The 16546-nt window shown below is 45.4% G+C and overlaps 1 protein-coding gene across 1 annotated transcript in view; it reads right to left on the minus strand.

Moving 5' to 3' along the window:
* Positions 1 to 16546, minus strand: part of ASAP1 (ArfGAP with SH3 domain, ankyrin repeat and PH domain 1) — a 349290-nt gene that overhangs the window by 296653 nt on the left and 36091 nt on the right. Inside the window, exon 2 of the mRNA XM_082858607.1 lies at positions 14311 to 14396. Within this exon, the coding sequence (XP_082714733.1) occupies positions 14311 to 14369 (59 nt within the window). The 5' untranslated portion in view covers positions 14370 to 14396. The remainder of the gene's footprint in view (positions 1 to 14310; positions 14397 to 16546) is intronic.

Here is a 16546-nt window from a genome sequence, read left to right on the forward strand (position 1 = left end):
ATCAGTCAATTTATCACCAAATTATGGGGTCCGAGAGTGACGGAAGACTCAAACCAGATGGGGCACTCCAAGGTGAAATGGAATGACCTCAAGTTACCAGCAGGGACGGTCTTCTCTAATTAAAATAATCATGGAAACCACTTTCTCCTCTGTACATGAGACAGAACCGCTCCAAGGAAGGGATGGTGACATCTTAGGTGTAACATCAAAGCTGTCAGCTCACTAGTCGTTTAGGACCTGGCCATTTTGTGTTCCAATTGTCATTTTCCCTCTCCTGCTACTCAGAGAACCCCACTGCTGGACAGAGGAGGGAGTCAGAAGGCGTGGACTTCAGAGACAGTGGTGTCCGTTTCCATCTGGAAAACCTGGGCAAGTCATCCTCTCACATCACATCCTTCAATAGCTCCCCATTGCCCGGTCATTCATTCACTCAACAAACATTTACTGAGTGCCTATTATGTGCTCTGCACTGTCCTGGAAGCTATGGATAGTTGTGAGCAAGACTGGGATGGTCCCCACCCTCCTGGAAATGATAATCTAGTGAGAAGGACAGAGGCTGACATGAGTAAAAGCAAGATGGTCACACACGCACACACATACCTACACACACACACACACAACACACAGGTTATAGACAGGTGCTAGCTGAGTTGCAAGGAGGTGTCAGGGAAGGCTTCCCTGGGGAAATGCCCTTTGGGCCGAGGCTTGGATGAGCGGGAGTTAAGAAGGAAAAAGGAGAAGAAGGGACCAGTGCCCCAGGGATAGACTTCCTCGGGGAACCAACAGAACTCGGGTCTGGCTGGAGCGCAGACAAGGAGAGGTGCGTGGTAGAGACGCAGTGGAGCAGGGCCAGGCCGACTGGGGCGTTGGGGAGACCGTACACTTACCCGAGGACAAGGAAGCCGCGGGAAGGGGCCTCCGCTGTGTCACGGTGCCGGCCCTGGAAGTCCTCACTGTCTGCGCCTGGATCTGCCTCACAGTCCATCACACTCCCGCCTGCCAGGTGGAGGCTGCTCTCATGGAAAGGGTGTGGGGTCTGGGGGTAGGACAGAGGCCTGGACCCGCATTTCAGAGGAAGCTGGCAGTCAAAGGCAGGGGCTTGGGAGTCAAGCTCTGTCTTTGATCCAGTGGGATGAGCTGAACAAAGTTGCTAAGAGTAGAGACAGAAACAGGAGACCAACTGACAAATATGGCCTGGAGCCATCCCAGAAGCAAGTCGGGGTGGAGCCTGTGCTTGAGGTTCATTTAAAAGAGCCAAAGCAGGGCTTCCCCGGTGGCGCAGTGGTTAAGAATCCCCGCTCACCGCAACTAGAGAAAGCCCCTGCGCAGCAATGAAGACCCAGCGCAGCCAAAAATAAATAAATTAAATAAATTAAATAAATAAATAAAAATTAAAAGAGCCAAAGCAGAACAAAGACGCTAGAAGACCCGCTAAAGGAGTGGTTTGAACTTAGGCTACTGGTTCTTCCGCCTACCTCCAGTGACTCGCTTAGTGGGGCGGCCTCGGCATTTTGGCCTCCCAGCGGCCACCTCTCAGTCCTTTGGTTTCCATGGTGCTGACCTCTCCCCAGCTCTGGGGATGGTCACGTGACACAGGCCTGTCCAGTCTGAATATCCCATCACGTGGTCCACCGTGATTGGGACAAGTGACCCAAGCTGAACCAGTGGCAATCAATTCAGGGATTTTGCTAGCATTTCTGGGAAGATAAGCTCTGTGCCTACTGGGTGGACAGACGGGCAGTTGTAGGACAGGTGTTTCTGGAGAGCCTGGTCTGTGGCTCGGGAATCTCACAGTCAATTATCTTGCTTTTGGCTGCTGAAGAGGCAGCGGCAAGGGAGGGCCGGGCGAGTTCCCTGCAGCCAGTCCTGTTAATGGCCTGTCTGCAGTCACTCTGTAAACCTCTATCTTCGGTTTCGCGGCTCAGCCAAAGCAGTCGCTCTGCGCTTCAGCTTGGCGAGCACATTCTCACTTTGGAAGCGATGCTGTTGTTGCCGCGGTTATCGATTCTCAGGAAAACCTGTGTGGTTGTTTATGAGCATCAAACCCCAAATATTTGCAGAGAACCCCTTTCAGGAGCTTTCGGCACTACGATAACCCACACAAAGTGTTCTACATCTCAGGCATTTTTTTTTTTTAAACAGAGAAAATTGTTCTCTGCTCAAATCTGTAAAATGCATTAGCTCATAGTTTCCATTTTCAACCAAAATCAAATCAACTTTAATATGCACTGGGTATCCGAGGCTGCTGTTTCCCTTAAGATTATCTTTGTAAGTCCTAACAGTTTGGATGGCCCAGCATGAAGAGATGTGAAAACAGAGACCAAGGTCCATAAAAAAGCCCAGGTCCCATCCAATTTTCAATCACTTGTATACACATATGAGTACCACCTCGCCTGTGAAAGGATTCTACAAACTACAGGCCTAGCACTGGCATTTTATGCTCATGATCGGCTTAACAGGGGCCACTGATTTGAATTCAACAATAATACGTATTTATTGAGCATCTACTATGTGCCGGGCTCTATTTGTGAACAAACAAATAATTCCAGACTGTTACAAGTGCTGGGAAGAAAACCTACAGGGTGCAGTCAGAGAGAGTAGGGTGATGAGGAAAGATCTGTCTGAGGATATAGTATGCTAGCTGAGGCTACAGGACAAGAAGTTGTCACCCCTGTGAAGAGCAGGGGCTTCGGGGATGGAGGTGCAGGGAGAGGGGTCCTGCAGGCAGAAAAACAACATGTGTCTGAGTCCTGAGACCAGACAGCACTTGCTGAGTGTGAGAACAGAAAGAGGTCAGTGGCTGAAGTCTGTTGAGGGCATGGGGTGAGGGCGGACGGTGCAGGGCAGGCAGAGGCTAGATCATGCTGGCCTTTGCAGGCCATGGTAAGGAATCTGGATTTCATTCTGAGTGAAATGGGCAGGGGGGCATTGGGGCCACAGATACATTTTAAGCAGGGGCATAGCAAGTTCTCATGCAGGAGGCATGTGGAGAATAATCCAGGTTGGATATCCCAAGTTCAAGGTGCCTGCTAGACTTCCAAACGGAAACATGAGTATGGCATTTGGGATACTCAAGTCTGGAACTCAGAGGACAGACTCAGCTGGAGATATCATTTGGAAGTCGTCAGCATACAGACGGTCTTTGAAAACGCTCCGAGACTGGCTGGAGTGAGGGGTGCACCACTGAGAGACAGAGGAAGAGGGCAAAAGCACGAGGACAAATCCAAGCAGCTTGGCGCCCTGGGAGCCAAAAGAAAACAGTGTTTGGAGGGAGGGAGTGGGCAGCTGGGTCAAATGCAGCTCCTCGAAGCTGAGTTGACTTGGAGAATAATTCTGAACCTTTGAGATCTGGAAGTGGGGTGGGGGAGGGTTCATCTTAAAAGGCTTTCCTGGGACTTCCCTGGTGGTCCAGTGGTTAAGACTCCACGCTTCCAACTCAGGGGGTGCAGGTTCTATCCCTGGTCGGGGAACTACGATCCCGCACGCCGCAAAAAAAGAAGAAAAAGGCTTTCCTTAGAACCTAGGGATAATAACGCAGTGTGGAAAAGTGGAAATTCCGGGGTCCGGGGCCAGACTCCCTGCAATTGAATCCCACTTCTGCCATTTACCAGCATCATGGCCTCAACCTTCCAAACCTCCACGAGCTTCAGCTTGCCTTTACCACAGAAATTACAATAGTACCTGCCTCACAGGCTGTTGTAAGGATTAAATGAGGTGATAAATAACAAATTCTTAGAAGAGTGAAGTGCCTGGCTCATGTTAAATGCTCAGGAAATGTTAGTTGTTGTTGTTATAATAATTAACGCTAAGTGCCAAGTGCTGGGATTTACATGTATTATCTATGGGGTAGATATTGTTATACCCATTTCACAGATGGAGAAACCTGCCTAGTATCACTAAGTTCCAGGGGTGGGTGGAGCTGGCATTCACATCCAGGTCAGACTCGGGCTGTCCTCTTAATCACTGCTCTGCAACCCCTCATGTGATGCCCAGGTGGGTGGCTGACGTCCAATGCAAGGGGAAAAATGGCTATTAACGTACTAATTGTGTGTTATGGGCTGAACGTTTGTGTCTCCCCAAAATTCATGTGTTGAAATCCTAACGCATAATATGATGGTATCGGGAGGTGGGGTCTTTGGGAGGTGATTAGGTCATGATGGTGGTGCCCTCATGAATGGTATTAGTGCCTTATAAAAGAGAACCCAGGGAGATCCCTTGCCCCTTCCACTATGTGAGGACATGAGGAAGACAGCCGTCAATGAACCAAGAAGCAGGCCCTCAATGGACATGGAATCTGCCAGCGCCCTGATCCTAAACTCCCCAGCCTCCAGAATGGTGAGAAATAAGTGTCTGTTGTTTAAACCACACAGTCCACGGTACTTTTGTTGTAGCAGCCCAAGCTGAGACATTGTACTTCTGCTTCAATTTGCATTTCCAGAAGTAATTATTGGTTTTAAATTGGTTCTGGCATGCTTACAGTTATTAGAAACCAAATCTTACTCTGCATTTCACAGGGTTTCAGATTAATACAATGACGAGGTCGGGCTAGATCCGGGTTGTATGAATCGTGCTACAAGAAACCTCCCCCAGGGAGGATAGAGCATGGCCCCCCTATATGTAAGGAGCCCTGGGTCCCAGCCCTGCTTCAACCAGAAAGAACTCTGCTCTTGTCTGTTTTCTACACTGAGCTCTCTTAAGCTTTCATCTGAAGAAAATATTCTGATACAAAAGTTTGAAAACCACAAACTGCACCTGCATCAGAATCACCTGCAGTGGCTATTAAAACACAGACTCCTTGCCCCACTACACACTTTAGGGACCACAAACACAAGGGGGAGGGCCTAAGAATCTGCTTTTTTATTTTATTTTTAAAAATTTTATTTATTTAGACTGCTCTGGGTCTTAGTTGCAGCACGCGGGATCTTCCCTGCGGCATGCAGTCTCCTGGTTGCAGCATAAGTGTGGGATCTAGTTCCCTGACCAGGAATCGAACTTGCGCCCCCTGCATTGGGAGCATGGAGTGTTACCCATTGGACCACCAGGGAAGTCCCCAGAGAATCTGCTTTAGAACTAGATCCCCAGGTGATCCTGGCGATTCAAGATCCCTTGAATACGTGAGTATTCAAGTTTGAGAACCATGTCAGACGCTCTCCATTAACTCTACTGCCCAACCCACTAGCCACTGGCCACTTCTGGCTAATTTCAATTTAAGTGAAAATTCATTAAGATTAAATAAACTTTAAAACTTCAATTTCTCAGTTGTACCAGGCACCTTGCAGGTGCTCAACGGCCACATGTAGTTAGCAGACACCAGACAGAGCATTTCCACCATTACAGAAAGTTCTGCTGGGCGATCCTGAAAGTTCTGTTGGACAGCCCAAACTTAGGCCTCTGGGTCTGCTCAAATGATGTATCTCGTGTGTTGACACTGAGGCACTAAACTCAGTCAACATCTCCTACCATTTTAAACTGTATTCAACGTATAATATGCTCCCTAAGGATGTATCTTATTGGACAAAATTACTTGTCATATATCTATTTCCCCTGACCCACTCCTAGAGCTTGAAGGCAGAAACCATCCATGTATTATTTAGGTCCGTTATTCTCAGTGCCTAGAGCTTAAATAAATGCTTGGGAATTGCTTAATTGGCCCACACAACATAAATGAAATATGAAGCTGACAGTGATGTGTCCCAGCTAAAAGCCTTCACTAGCACATCCATTAGGATGGCTTCTATTACAAAAATAGAAAATCACAAGTGTTGGCAAAGATGTGAAGAAACAGAAACCCTTGTGCACTGTTGATGGGAATGTAAAATGGTACAGTCGCTGTGGGAAACAGTATGGTGGTTCCTCAAAAAATTAAATAGAGAATTACCATTATGATCCAGCAATTCTACCTCTGGGTAGAATTTCATCACCCAAAAGACACCAAGCAGGGAGTTGACATATCTGTACACCCATGTTCATAGCAGCATTGTTTATAATAGTCAACAGATGGAAGCAACCTAAGTATCCATCAATGGATGAATGGATAAGCAAAATGTGGTATATATCCGTACAATGGAATATTACCCAGCCTTAAAAAGGAAGGAAATTCTGACACAGCCTACAACATGGATGAATCCTGAGGATATTATGCTAAGTGAAAGAAGCTAGTCACAAAATGACAAATACTGTATGATTCACTTATGTGAGATACCTAGAGTAGTCAAATTCATAGAAACAGCAAGTAGAATGGTGGTTGCCAGGGGCTGGAGCAAGGGAGGAAAAGGGGGGGCTGTTATTTAGTGGGTACAGAGTTTTAGTTTTACAAGATGAAAAGAGTTCTGGAGATGGACGGTGGTGATGATTGCACAATGGGAATATACTTAATACCAATGAACTATACACTTAATAATCATTAAGACAGTACATTTTATGTTTATGTATATTTTAGCACAATTAAAACATTTTAAAATGTTTTAATTTTAAAATACATACACAAATAATTTTCTAAAAATTCACTGGTATCAACCAGAGGAAATATATCAGCCTCATGGCTTTGAGAAAATGGCTTTGGGAAAACTGTGGTTCTCAGTCTATGCTGTTGCATCTTGGGTAGGAAGGGGCCAGGGACAGGAGGAGGGAGCTGCATACACTCCCTCTAGCTGATCATCAGAACCTCCTGGAGGGGGACTTCCCTGGTGGTCCAGCGGTTAAGACTCCACCCTTCCAATGCAGGGGGCAAGGGTTCGATCCCTGGTCCTGCATCCTGCACGCCCCGTGGCGCAACCAAAAAAAAAAAGGAACCTCCTGGAGAGTCTGATTCCATTCACCTGGGGGTGGAGTCAAGGGGATCTTTAATATTACAGAGTTCTGCATGGGACCCAGAGTCAAGAGCCCCAGTCTAGAGCTATTCTAGTCTATTCTCCTTATATTACGCTGTGGTTCCCATCTTCTCATCTGGTTTGCAAGCTTCTTCAGGGGAGTGACTGTGCCTTATATCTATCCTGAGAATCTAAGTCACTTGTGGAATTTTTTTGTTAAGACTGCGGATGCCTGGAACCCACCACACATCAATTAAATCAGCATCTCCAGGCATCTTGTGTATTTTTAAAAGCCCTCAAATGGGATTCTGATGCCCCCTCCTACACTGAAACCTCCTGCTCTGCAGGCTGGCAGTGCTTGACAGAGAGGCTCAATGTTTGCTGAGTGACTCACAGAATGAAGTCCTTTGAATTAGACATTCAAAACGGAAAATGTGTGTTTCATCTGTGTTGTTTATTCTAAGTATTTTTCTATGACTATTTTGTACATAATTTAGACCAAATGATAAATAATAACAACAGTTAGCATTTAGTGAGCACCTCATATGTGCCAGGTGCTGATCACATGCTTCCCATGTATCATCTCATTTAATTCTCGATCCTATTTCTAAAGAAGGCACTGTTATTGTCTCCATTTTAAAGATGAGGAAACTGAGGCACAGGGAAATGCAGTCACTTCCTCAAAAATAAAACTTTCTTTTTTAAAAATATTTATTTATTTATTTTTGGCTGCATTGGGTCTTTGTCGCTGCTCACGGGCTTTCTCTAGTTGCGAGAGCAGGGGCTACTCTTCATTGCAGTGTGCAGGCCTGTCACTGTGGTGACCTCTCTTTGTTGCAGAGCATGGGCTCTAGGCACGTGGGTCTCAGTAGTTGTCGCTCACAGGCTCAGTAGTTGTGGCTCGCGGGCTTTAGAGCGCAGGCTCAGCAGCTGTGGCGCACGGGCTTAGTTGCTCCGTGGCATGTGGGATCTTCCCGGACCAGGGCTCGAACCCGTGTCCCCTGCATTGGCAGGCAGATTCTCAACCACTGCGCCACCAGGGAAGTCCAAAACTTTCTTTTTTTTTACATGACGTTTATATCATGAGCATTCTCATAACCTTTAAAAAGTGACAATAATTTTCTTATTAATGACTACATCATTGTTTTACCCTATTTTTTTTTTAATAATTTTGCCTTAATTTGTTAACTCATTCCTCATTGTAAGGCAGCTTTTTGTCTTGTCTGCCACTGTTTACCATTTTAAACAATGCTGCAGTGGATGTCTTTGTGCTAAGGGTGTTTTCTATATTTCAGAAAACTGTCTTTAGGAAAGATTATGGAAAAAATGTTCTGATGGTGAATGGCATTAAACACTGAACAACAGTCTTTATTGAGGGGACTGTGCTGAATGAGCTGGGTAAGCCCCTCTCCCGGGGACGTTTTACGTGCCCTGGCCTAACCGCCACCAACTCACACCGAACACTTACCGAGGGCCAGGAGCTCTCGCGAACGCTTTTTAGATCTGATCCCACCTGGTCCACACAAGACCCCTGGGGGAGGTACAGTGAGACGCCTGAGGCAGAGAACAGGGAAGAAGTGGACCCAGGCTCACAGGACCAGCAAGAGCAGAGGCAGGATAGGAACCCACAGCTCTAACCACCAGTCTGGGCCTCCTGATCAAGGCAGGTGTTCACCCAGACTCAATGGCCACCCCATGAAACAAAAACTAACAAGAGTAGTGGGAATGAACCCTGCCCATCAACTTGTACCACACAAGACTCTCCCTGTAAGTGCACAATGTCTCACCTCCCAGGCAAAACAATCCAGAAACACTCACTCGGAGCAACACAGGGTTCCTGCCCTAAAGGCCTAGTCCCCTTAGATGCAGACAGAAAGTGGAAGAAGGAGGTCAATTATCCTTACCCAGGATCCACCCACACCCAGTGCCCTTGTAGATGCTTTACATGGTTATATATATATTTGTTATGGGTTGAATTGTGTCCCCCCCAAAATGCTGATGTCCTAGTCCAGTGTACCCATGAATGTGAGTTTATTTGGAAACAGGATCTTTGTAGATGTAATTAAGATGTAAATTAAAGATGAGATCATACTGGAGTAGGGTGGGCCCTTATTCCAACAAGACTGGTGCCCTTGTAAGAGAGAGGAAGAGAGACACAGAGGGAGAAGGACATGGGACAACGCAGGCAGAGGTCGAAGCAACGCAGCTGCTAGGCAACAAACATCAAAGATTGCCAGCAAACCCCAGAAGCTAGGAAGAGGCAAGGAAGGATTTTCCCCTACAGGCTTTAGTACCCTGCCGATACCCTGGGTTTGGACTTCCAGCCTCCAGAATTGTGAGACAACACATTTCTACTGTTTTGAGCCACCAGGTTTGTGGTACTCTGTTACGGCAGCCCTAGGAGATGAATACAATGTTGTATGGTCTTTTAGTTCCATCAAGACAGAAGCTATATTTTGCTTATCTTGGAATCCCAGCCACTGGCGCAGTCCCTGGCTCACAGGAGACGCTCACAGAGAAAAAATTAATAAAGTACAAACTCAGGATGAGAAGGAACTACGTCTTTTATCTCTACTAACAGACCAGAGCAAATTAGGTACTCAATAAATGTTTGTAGAATGAATAAATGTTTTTAAATGAATAAATGATAAGCTCAGGAAGGCTTTGCAATGAGTCCTATTCATCTATTTCCTCAGGACTCAGCATGGGGTGTGGCACACAGCAGCTTCGTAGTAAATTTGGAAGGAGGGAAGGAAAAAAATGAAGGGAAGGTGGGAGGGAAGGAAACAAGACCAGGATCATAATTTCCCAATTCTCGGTCTAGGTAGGTAATTTCTTTCCTTTATGCATCTAACTGAGGCCATGGAAAAAGCAGTTGAGTTTCAAACAGCCTCAATTACATTGAAAGGGCTTTCACAGCCCTTTGAATATAATTCACCTCCCCCCTTGAATATTGTTGTTCTAAACAATTGAATATTGTTCTAAAACACATTTCTTTTTCTTTTACATAAACTTGAACTTGAACATTGTATTTCTAAAACACATTTCCTTTTCTTTCACATCCAGAAATCATAAGGCTTTCCAACCCTTCCAGCAATGTCAGAAATGCAGCTCCGAGTTCAGAGGTCAACGCTTCTGTGTTCAGCTCCGGGGACACATTTCCTGTCCCTGTGCTGCATTCAGCCTCTGACACCTGCCCTGCGGCCAAAAAGGGACATCAGCTGGGCTCAGGGAAATTCAATTTGGGCTGACAGCCCACAGCATAAGAAGGATAGGGAGTCTGCAGTGACCTTTGCAAAGGCAAAGGCAGGGAGAGGGAGTCAAAGGGGTTTCTCCGGGCGTGGCTTAAGAGGGTCTAAAGTTATGGTCAGTTCATTTCTACAGATGGAGAAAACACCTGAAAATAAGGGCAACTGATTTCCACTGCTGGCTCAGAATTCAACTGCACTGCCATCTGCTGCCCCTGCCATCCTGGTGGTATTTGAGGTGAAAAAAGGGAACATCTTGTTCTTTATTCCTCTGGACTTGAACTTTTCCAGGGATGGCAACTGCACTGTCGTGGCGTATGCTTTTATTCCTTCATTCCTTCATTTTTATTATGAACGAAGATACATCATATATAAATGAACAAAGTAAGAGGTCCCTGGACTCATGTCCCGATACATTTAGACAGCCTCTGCTCCCGTGTGTTTTCTCTCTTGTCTACTGAACTCCAAAGCTCAGCGCTTGTCTGCTCCACGGGACACCCAGGTGGAGGTCACGACTGTCACAGTGACAAACAAGGAAAAGAAAAGCTGACCCCTTCTCAGTCCTGTTAGCAGAGAAGGCAAAGAACTTCTTTATGTGTTTTGATGTAGCCCTGATGCGGTCAGCTTACCCATGGATGTGGGGACCTTCCGCCCTACCAGAGGAGTTGGTTGAGACGGGCATCAGTGAGATGGACATTATTTTATCAGACCTGCATGGCTGGATCAGTTTATGTGTCCCTCCTGTGGCCCCAGGGCATCCCACGCTGAGCCTGGCCCAGTAGCTGGCAATCTGTATGACATTTATCTTTCCTTTTCCTCTAGACAGAAAGCCCCATGAGGATAGGGCTGTGTGTGTTGCTTGTACCTTTGTATCCCAAGCAACCTGGCCCAGTTCTTGGCACATAAGTAATAAGCAATTGACCAATACATGTTATGAAAGAGCCAACAAACAAACAAATCAGTGAAAAGAGATAAAGGTGTTGGGCCTTACGTTATAGTTAAGAGAGTGCGGGCTTTAGAATCAGGTGTAGTTTCGCTCATGTTCTACCACCTACCCGCTCCATGATGTGTTTTAATTGAAATATAATATAAACACATAAAATTGCCTAGGTCATAAATGTACCATTCAAGGAATTTTGACACCCATGCAACCAGCACCCAGAACATCTGCAGAACCTCAGAAGCTGCTTCATGCTCCCTTCTGGTCACTATCCCCTCACCCACCCAAAGGGAAACCACTATCCTGCCAGCTGCATGCCATCTGGCAAGTTACTGTGCTCTCTGACTCTTTATCTTCATATGGGGAAAATAATACTTACCTTGCTATGAGTATAAAATTTTATACATGTATATGCGGTACCTGGCAACAACAGTCATAGATAGTAATAGTGTTAGTAATAGAAGTAGTAGTAGTGACAGCACCAGCAGCAGCAGAAGTAACAGGAGAAGGAGAAGCATGAAAGCGACAGTCGAAGCAGTCGCTGTAATAGTAGAAGCAGCAGTAATGGTAACAATAGAAGCAGTAATAGCGGTAATAGAAGTAGTATTACTAATAGTAGAGGCAGTAGTTATAGTAATAGCTAACACTTACATAGCACTTATGACGTTCCCGGTACTGGTCCAAGTGCTCTACCTTAACTCATCTAATGTTCAAAGCAACCCTTACGAGAATGTATAAAATAGGATTTTACAGATAAAGAAACTGAGGCACAGAAGTTAGTAGATTTCCCAAGGTCATGTAGCTATAGAGTCCTGAATTCAGGATTCTAATACAGTACCAGCAGTCTGGCCACTGAGCCTACCCTCTTAATAGCAACCTTTCAATAACTATTTGCATGGCAAAGAAAGATGTGTCCTCCAATATCTGTTCTCTTCTTTTTTGTTGTTGCTTTCTGTTCTCTTCTTTTTCAATCACAATAATCCTCAATTTTGGTAAGCACATGGTCTTACAGAAGAAAGATCACATTTCCCAGCCTTCCTTGCAGTTAAATGTAGGCAGGGGACTAAATTCTGGCCAACAGAACATAAGCAGAAGCAGCAAGTGTGACACCCAGAAGCAGATACCCTTAAAAGAAGGGGCCTGCCTTTCTTCTTCCCTTCTTTCTGCTGGTAGATGTGATGGCTGGTGCAGAAACACTCAGAATGGACCATGAGGTGACCTTGGGGGAAAGGAGGTCCACATGGCAGAAAAACAAGAGAGGAAAAGTCTGGGTCTCTCACAGTTGTTGCAGCAGCCCTGTACCACCTTGGGTTCAAAGCAAGAGAGAAATATACTTCTATCTTCTGTTTAAGCCAATGTTCTTTTAGATTCTACATCATTCATAGCAAAACCTAATCCTAAATAATGCACTGCTGTTGCAATTGTAATTAATATTGAAACTGAGGAGGACCCTGAAGGACCTTCCCAGGGACAGACACCCCCACCCCCGTGTTCCCCGCCTCTTGTTTCTAGAAAAGCTTTAGCCCCCTAGGCCTTCCCCAAGTTCCAAAGAATGAATTTAACCAGAGAAGCGAGAAAATGCAAAACGAAAAGAAAGCAGTGAAGCAAGACAAAATAATAACAACTTAGACATAAAACAACATCAAGGACCTTTAGTTCCTTCTTGGGGCTATAGGTAATATCTTGAGTCATATCCTTCAGCTGTTTTGCAGATTCTAAAACCCCCACCATGTGGAGGAAGTTAACTGCATGCTGATCACCAACACATAGACCCCAGACTGGTGGGAACCAAAAGGTTGGTGATTTGAGATTCCTGAAACATCACCGTTACCTCACCACAACCAATCAGAGAATTGTGCACTAGCTGATCACTCACCCTGTGACCCTCTCCCTCACACTGTCTTTAAAAACCCTTCCCTGGAAACCACTGGAGAATTCAGATCTCTTGAGCATGAGCTGTCCATTCTTCTTGCTTGGCACCCTGTAATAAACGCTGTACTTTCCTTCACTACAACCTGGTGTCAATAGATTGACCTTGATGCCTGTCAGGCGAGCAGACCCAAGTTTGGTTTAGTAACAATATCACCTAAAAAGACAACTGCAAAACTAATGTCACTTTCGTGTTGGATTCTTGATTTATAAAACAAAACAAAATAAAACATGACTTGGGTAACCCTGTAATCATCAAACTATGAAGATAAGCAGGCAGAGTCTCATTTATCCTGGAAGATGGTAACAGTCCCCTATCAACTCATGTCTGGGTCACATCAAAGCCTCTCAGGTTGGCCTCCCTGCCTCTAGCCTCTCACCTCTCCTACCCATTCAGGACACTCTTCCTTATCTAATTATCCTAAAAATTACTTTCATTTTAAAAACTGGAAGAATTATAATGTTTTATGTCCCTACTTTATGCAAGACACTTTATTGTACACCTTTTTTTTCTAACCTGCACGAAAACCCGAAACATAACTATTATTACTCCAATTCCATAGATAAGAAAACAGAACAGAGAAGGTTAATGACTTGCCTGAGGTCACACAGAAAGTTGCTGGCAGAGCAAGAATTCAACCACCCCTCCAGCACCCACAATCTTTCCACCACTAAGCTGACTTCTGGGAAAAACCAGTCATAGCAGGTGGACCCTGTGTCAAGTCACCCTGGCAACTTTAAGATCCTTGGACTCTTGGAGTTTTCTCTGCCTAGTTTTCATGGCGCTTCCTGTCCAGTCCAGTTTTTTATCATCCACTAACACAAATCTCCACCCACTGAGGTCAGATGCCTTAGACATGTGCACCTATGCCAGGCCCCAGTATTCCCAGCTGCAAAATGGGACAAATCACACCTCTACCAAGAAGCAACACTGCAAGAGGAAAAAGGCAGCAGACCTGGAATCAGGAAAAATTGGTTTCAAATCCAGTTGGGCAAGTTCTCTATCTGTAAAATGAATCCTTCCTGGTAGGATTGTTGGGCGGAATGAATGAAGTAATGTCTTTAGAGTCACTCAGCTAAAATAGCATCTATTCTTGTTGGCAGTGTTGTTTTTGTTATCATTCCTTACTTCATTCTCATACCACCACCCCACCACCTTTCCCTCTGCACACAGATGATAGGTAATGTGACAGGAAACACTTCAAAAAGTCTGCAGCTCTACAAATGCCAAAGATCTGTTCACCACTAATATCCACACCCATGGTGTCTCTGTCAGATTCTAGTGCTTGAGTCTGATCAACTTTTGCATTTCAACCTCCCCAAAAGAATCCCTCCACATTTCCCAGGCTGGGCTCTCTGGACAGGATGGGCTAAGACCACTCACCGATTCCATAGTGAATCTCTTGATGAAAAACTGGAGAGCCTGGAGGCTGAAGATCTCATGTCTCAGCCGTCACATCAGAAAATTACCTGGATGGGGAGGTAGGAAAAAAGGTGACAAGAGTCATCCAGCAGGACTGGGCAGAAGACATTGTCTCAGACCAACATGTGATTTCATGTGGAAGCCAGCACCCCTGTTAGGAATGTTCTTACACCGCAGTGGTTGTCCAGGAATGGGAAGGAAAACAGTGGGGAAACCACTATTTCAGCAATCCACTTTGGGGCTGACATCTCCATCAGTAAATCTGTGCAAGTGCTCAGGAATCCTTCTTGCCTTTCTATTTCTAGCTCTATGTTGGAGAGCAATTTACAAGTCATTAACATCTCTAAACCTGAGCTCCTAAACATGAAATTAAATTGTGCTGACAGGTAGGACAGACAGACAGCCATAGCTGTGTGCCCATGGGGAAGCAGAGGAGTTCCCCCAGCCAAGGGAATCAGCCCCAGGAAGAAGGTAGATATATATGAATCTACATATTTCAGGACAGCCCCTCTGAACCAGAGAGAGGATTTTAATTAATTCATGCATACCAAAGCTTAATTAATTGCTGAGTGCACAGAGCACAGGAAGTCTGGGATTAAAGGTTTTACATAAGGGAACAGCTTCAATATTTTTGGATGGAGGGGAAACAGAAGTGGGGGTGTGAAAACAAGAGAAGCCAAGGGACCTGCTGGGTCCTTCCCCAAGTTCAGAGTGGTACCTCCATCTGCGGCCAGAAACCTAGGGACACACTTGACACACCATCTCCCCATCCCTAAGTCACGTGTCTCGAACCTAAATATCTCTCAACCTGTCTCTCTCTCTCCATCTCCACTGACACAGCCCTGGATCAAGCCTCCATCATTCTCACCTGGGATACTACAACTATCACCTAATTGGTCTCCCCTCATCACCATTTCTCCCTCTGAAATCTGCTCCCCTACACTGAAGCCAGAACAATCTTTTTCTTTTTTTATGTTTTATTACATAAAACAAACAGACTTCTGTACGGACACAAACACAGAGATTCCCACCGCCCAGCCCCAATCACCATCAACTCATAATCAGTCCTACCCCATCCACTCCCTAATCCCTCCCCCTCCCCATGTTAGTTTTTAGAAGCATATTCCAGACGTCTTATTTCAGTCATTAATAGCACAGCACAGAGGCTTCCCTGGTGGCGCAGTGGTTAAGAATCCACCTGCCAATGCAGGGGACATAGGTTTGTGCCCTGGTCCGGGAAGATCCCACATGCCACGGAGCAACTAAGTCCGTGGGCCACAACTACTGAGGCTGCGCTCTAGAGTCCACGAGCCACAACTACTGAGCCTGTGCTCTAGAGTCCGCAAGCCACAACTACTGAAGCCCGCGCACCTAGAGCCCGTGCTCCGCGACAAGAGAAGGCACAGCAGTGAGAAGCCCGTGCACCGCAACAAAGAGTAGCCCCCACTCGCCGCAACTCAAGAAAGCCCGCGCACAGTAACAAAGACCCAACGCAGCCAAAAATAAAATACATAAATTTATAAAAAAAAAAATAGTGCAGCATGTATCGCTATATAAGGTCTTTTACAAAAATATAACAGCAACACCATTACCACACCTAAAAAGATGATCATTCTTTGATATCACCAAATACCCAACGTTCAAATTTCTAATAGCCTCATAAATGTTAAAAATGCTTTTTAAGTTTTTTGTTTTAAAAAATCCAGACCCAAATACGACTGGTTAATATGCAGAATAAAACTTTTAAAACTCAAATCTGTGTCATCCCTCCACCTCTAGCTTAACATCCTTTAATGGTTTCTCAGTGCTTCCAGGTAAAAATGATTGAACACAGTCTGACTCTTGCCCCCCTCCTCTCTGACCTCATCTTGTCCACCCCAGCTCACTGTTGCAACCACATGACCTTCTTTCAGATCCTGCAACTTTCCACGGTCCTTCTGCCCCAGGTCCTTTGCCCATGCTGTTCCCTCTGCCTGTAAGGCTTCCTCTCTCACTTTGGCTAGCTAACTCCTATACTTCTTTAAATCTTACTTCCTCGGGAAACTCTTCCTACTCCTCTAGATTAGACTATAGAACTTATCTGTTTTTAACTGTTCATTCATTCATGTGAAGACTGATAAAATATGTTGATTTGATTGGATAATAAGCCATATGATAGAAAGACTGTGTTTGGATTTTCTCATATCCCCAGCGCCAA

The sequence above is a fragment of the Leucopleurus acutus genome, assembly GCF_964270905.1.
Source record: "Leucopleurus acutus genome assembly, chromosome: 17".
NCBI classification, from domain to species: Eukaryota; Metazoa; Chordata; class Mammalia; order Artiodactyla; family Delphinidae; genus Leucopleurus; species Leucopleurus acutus.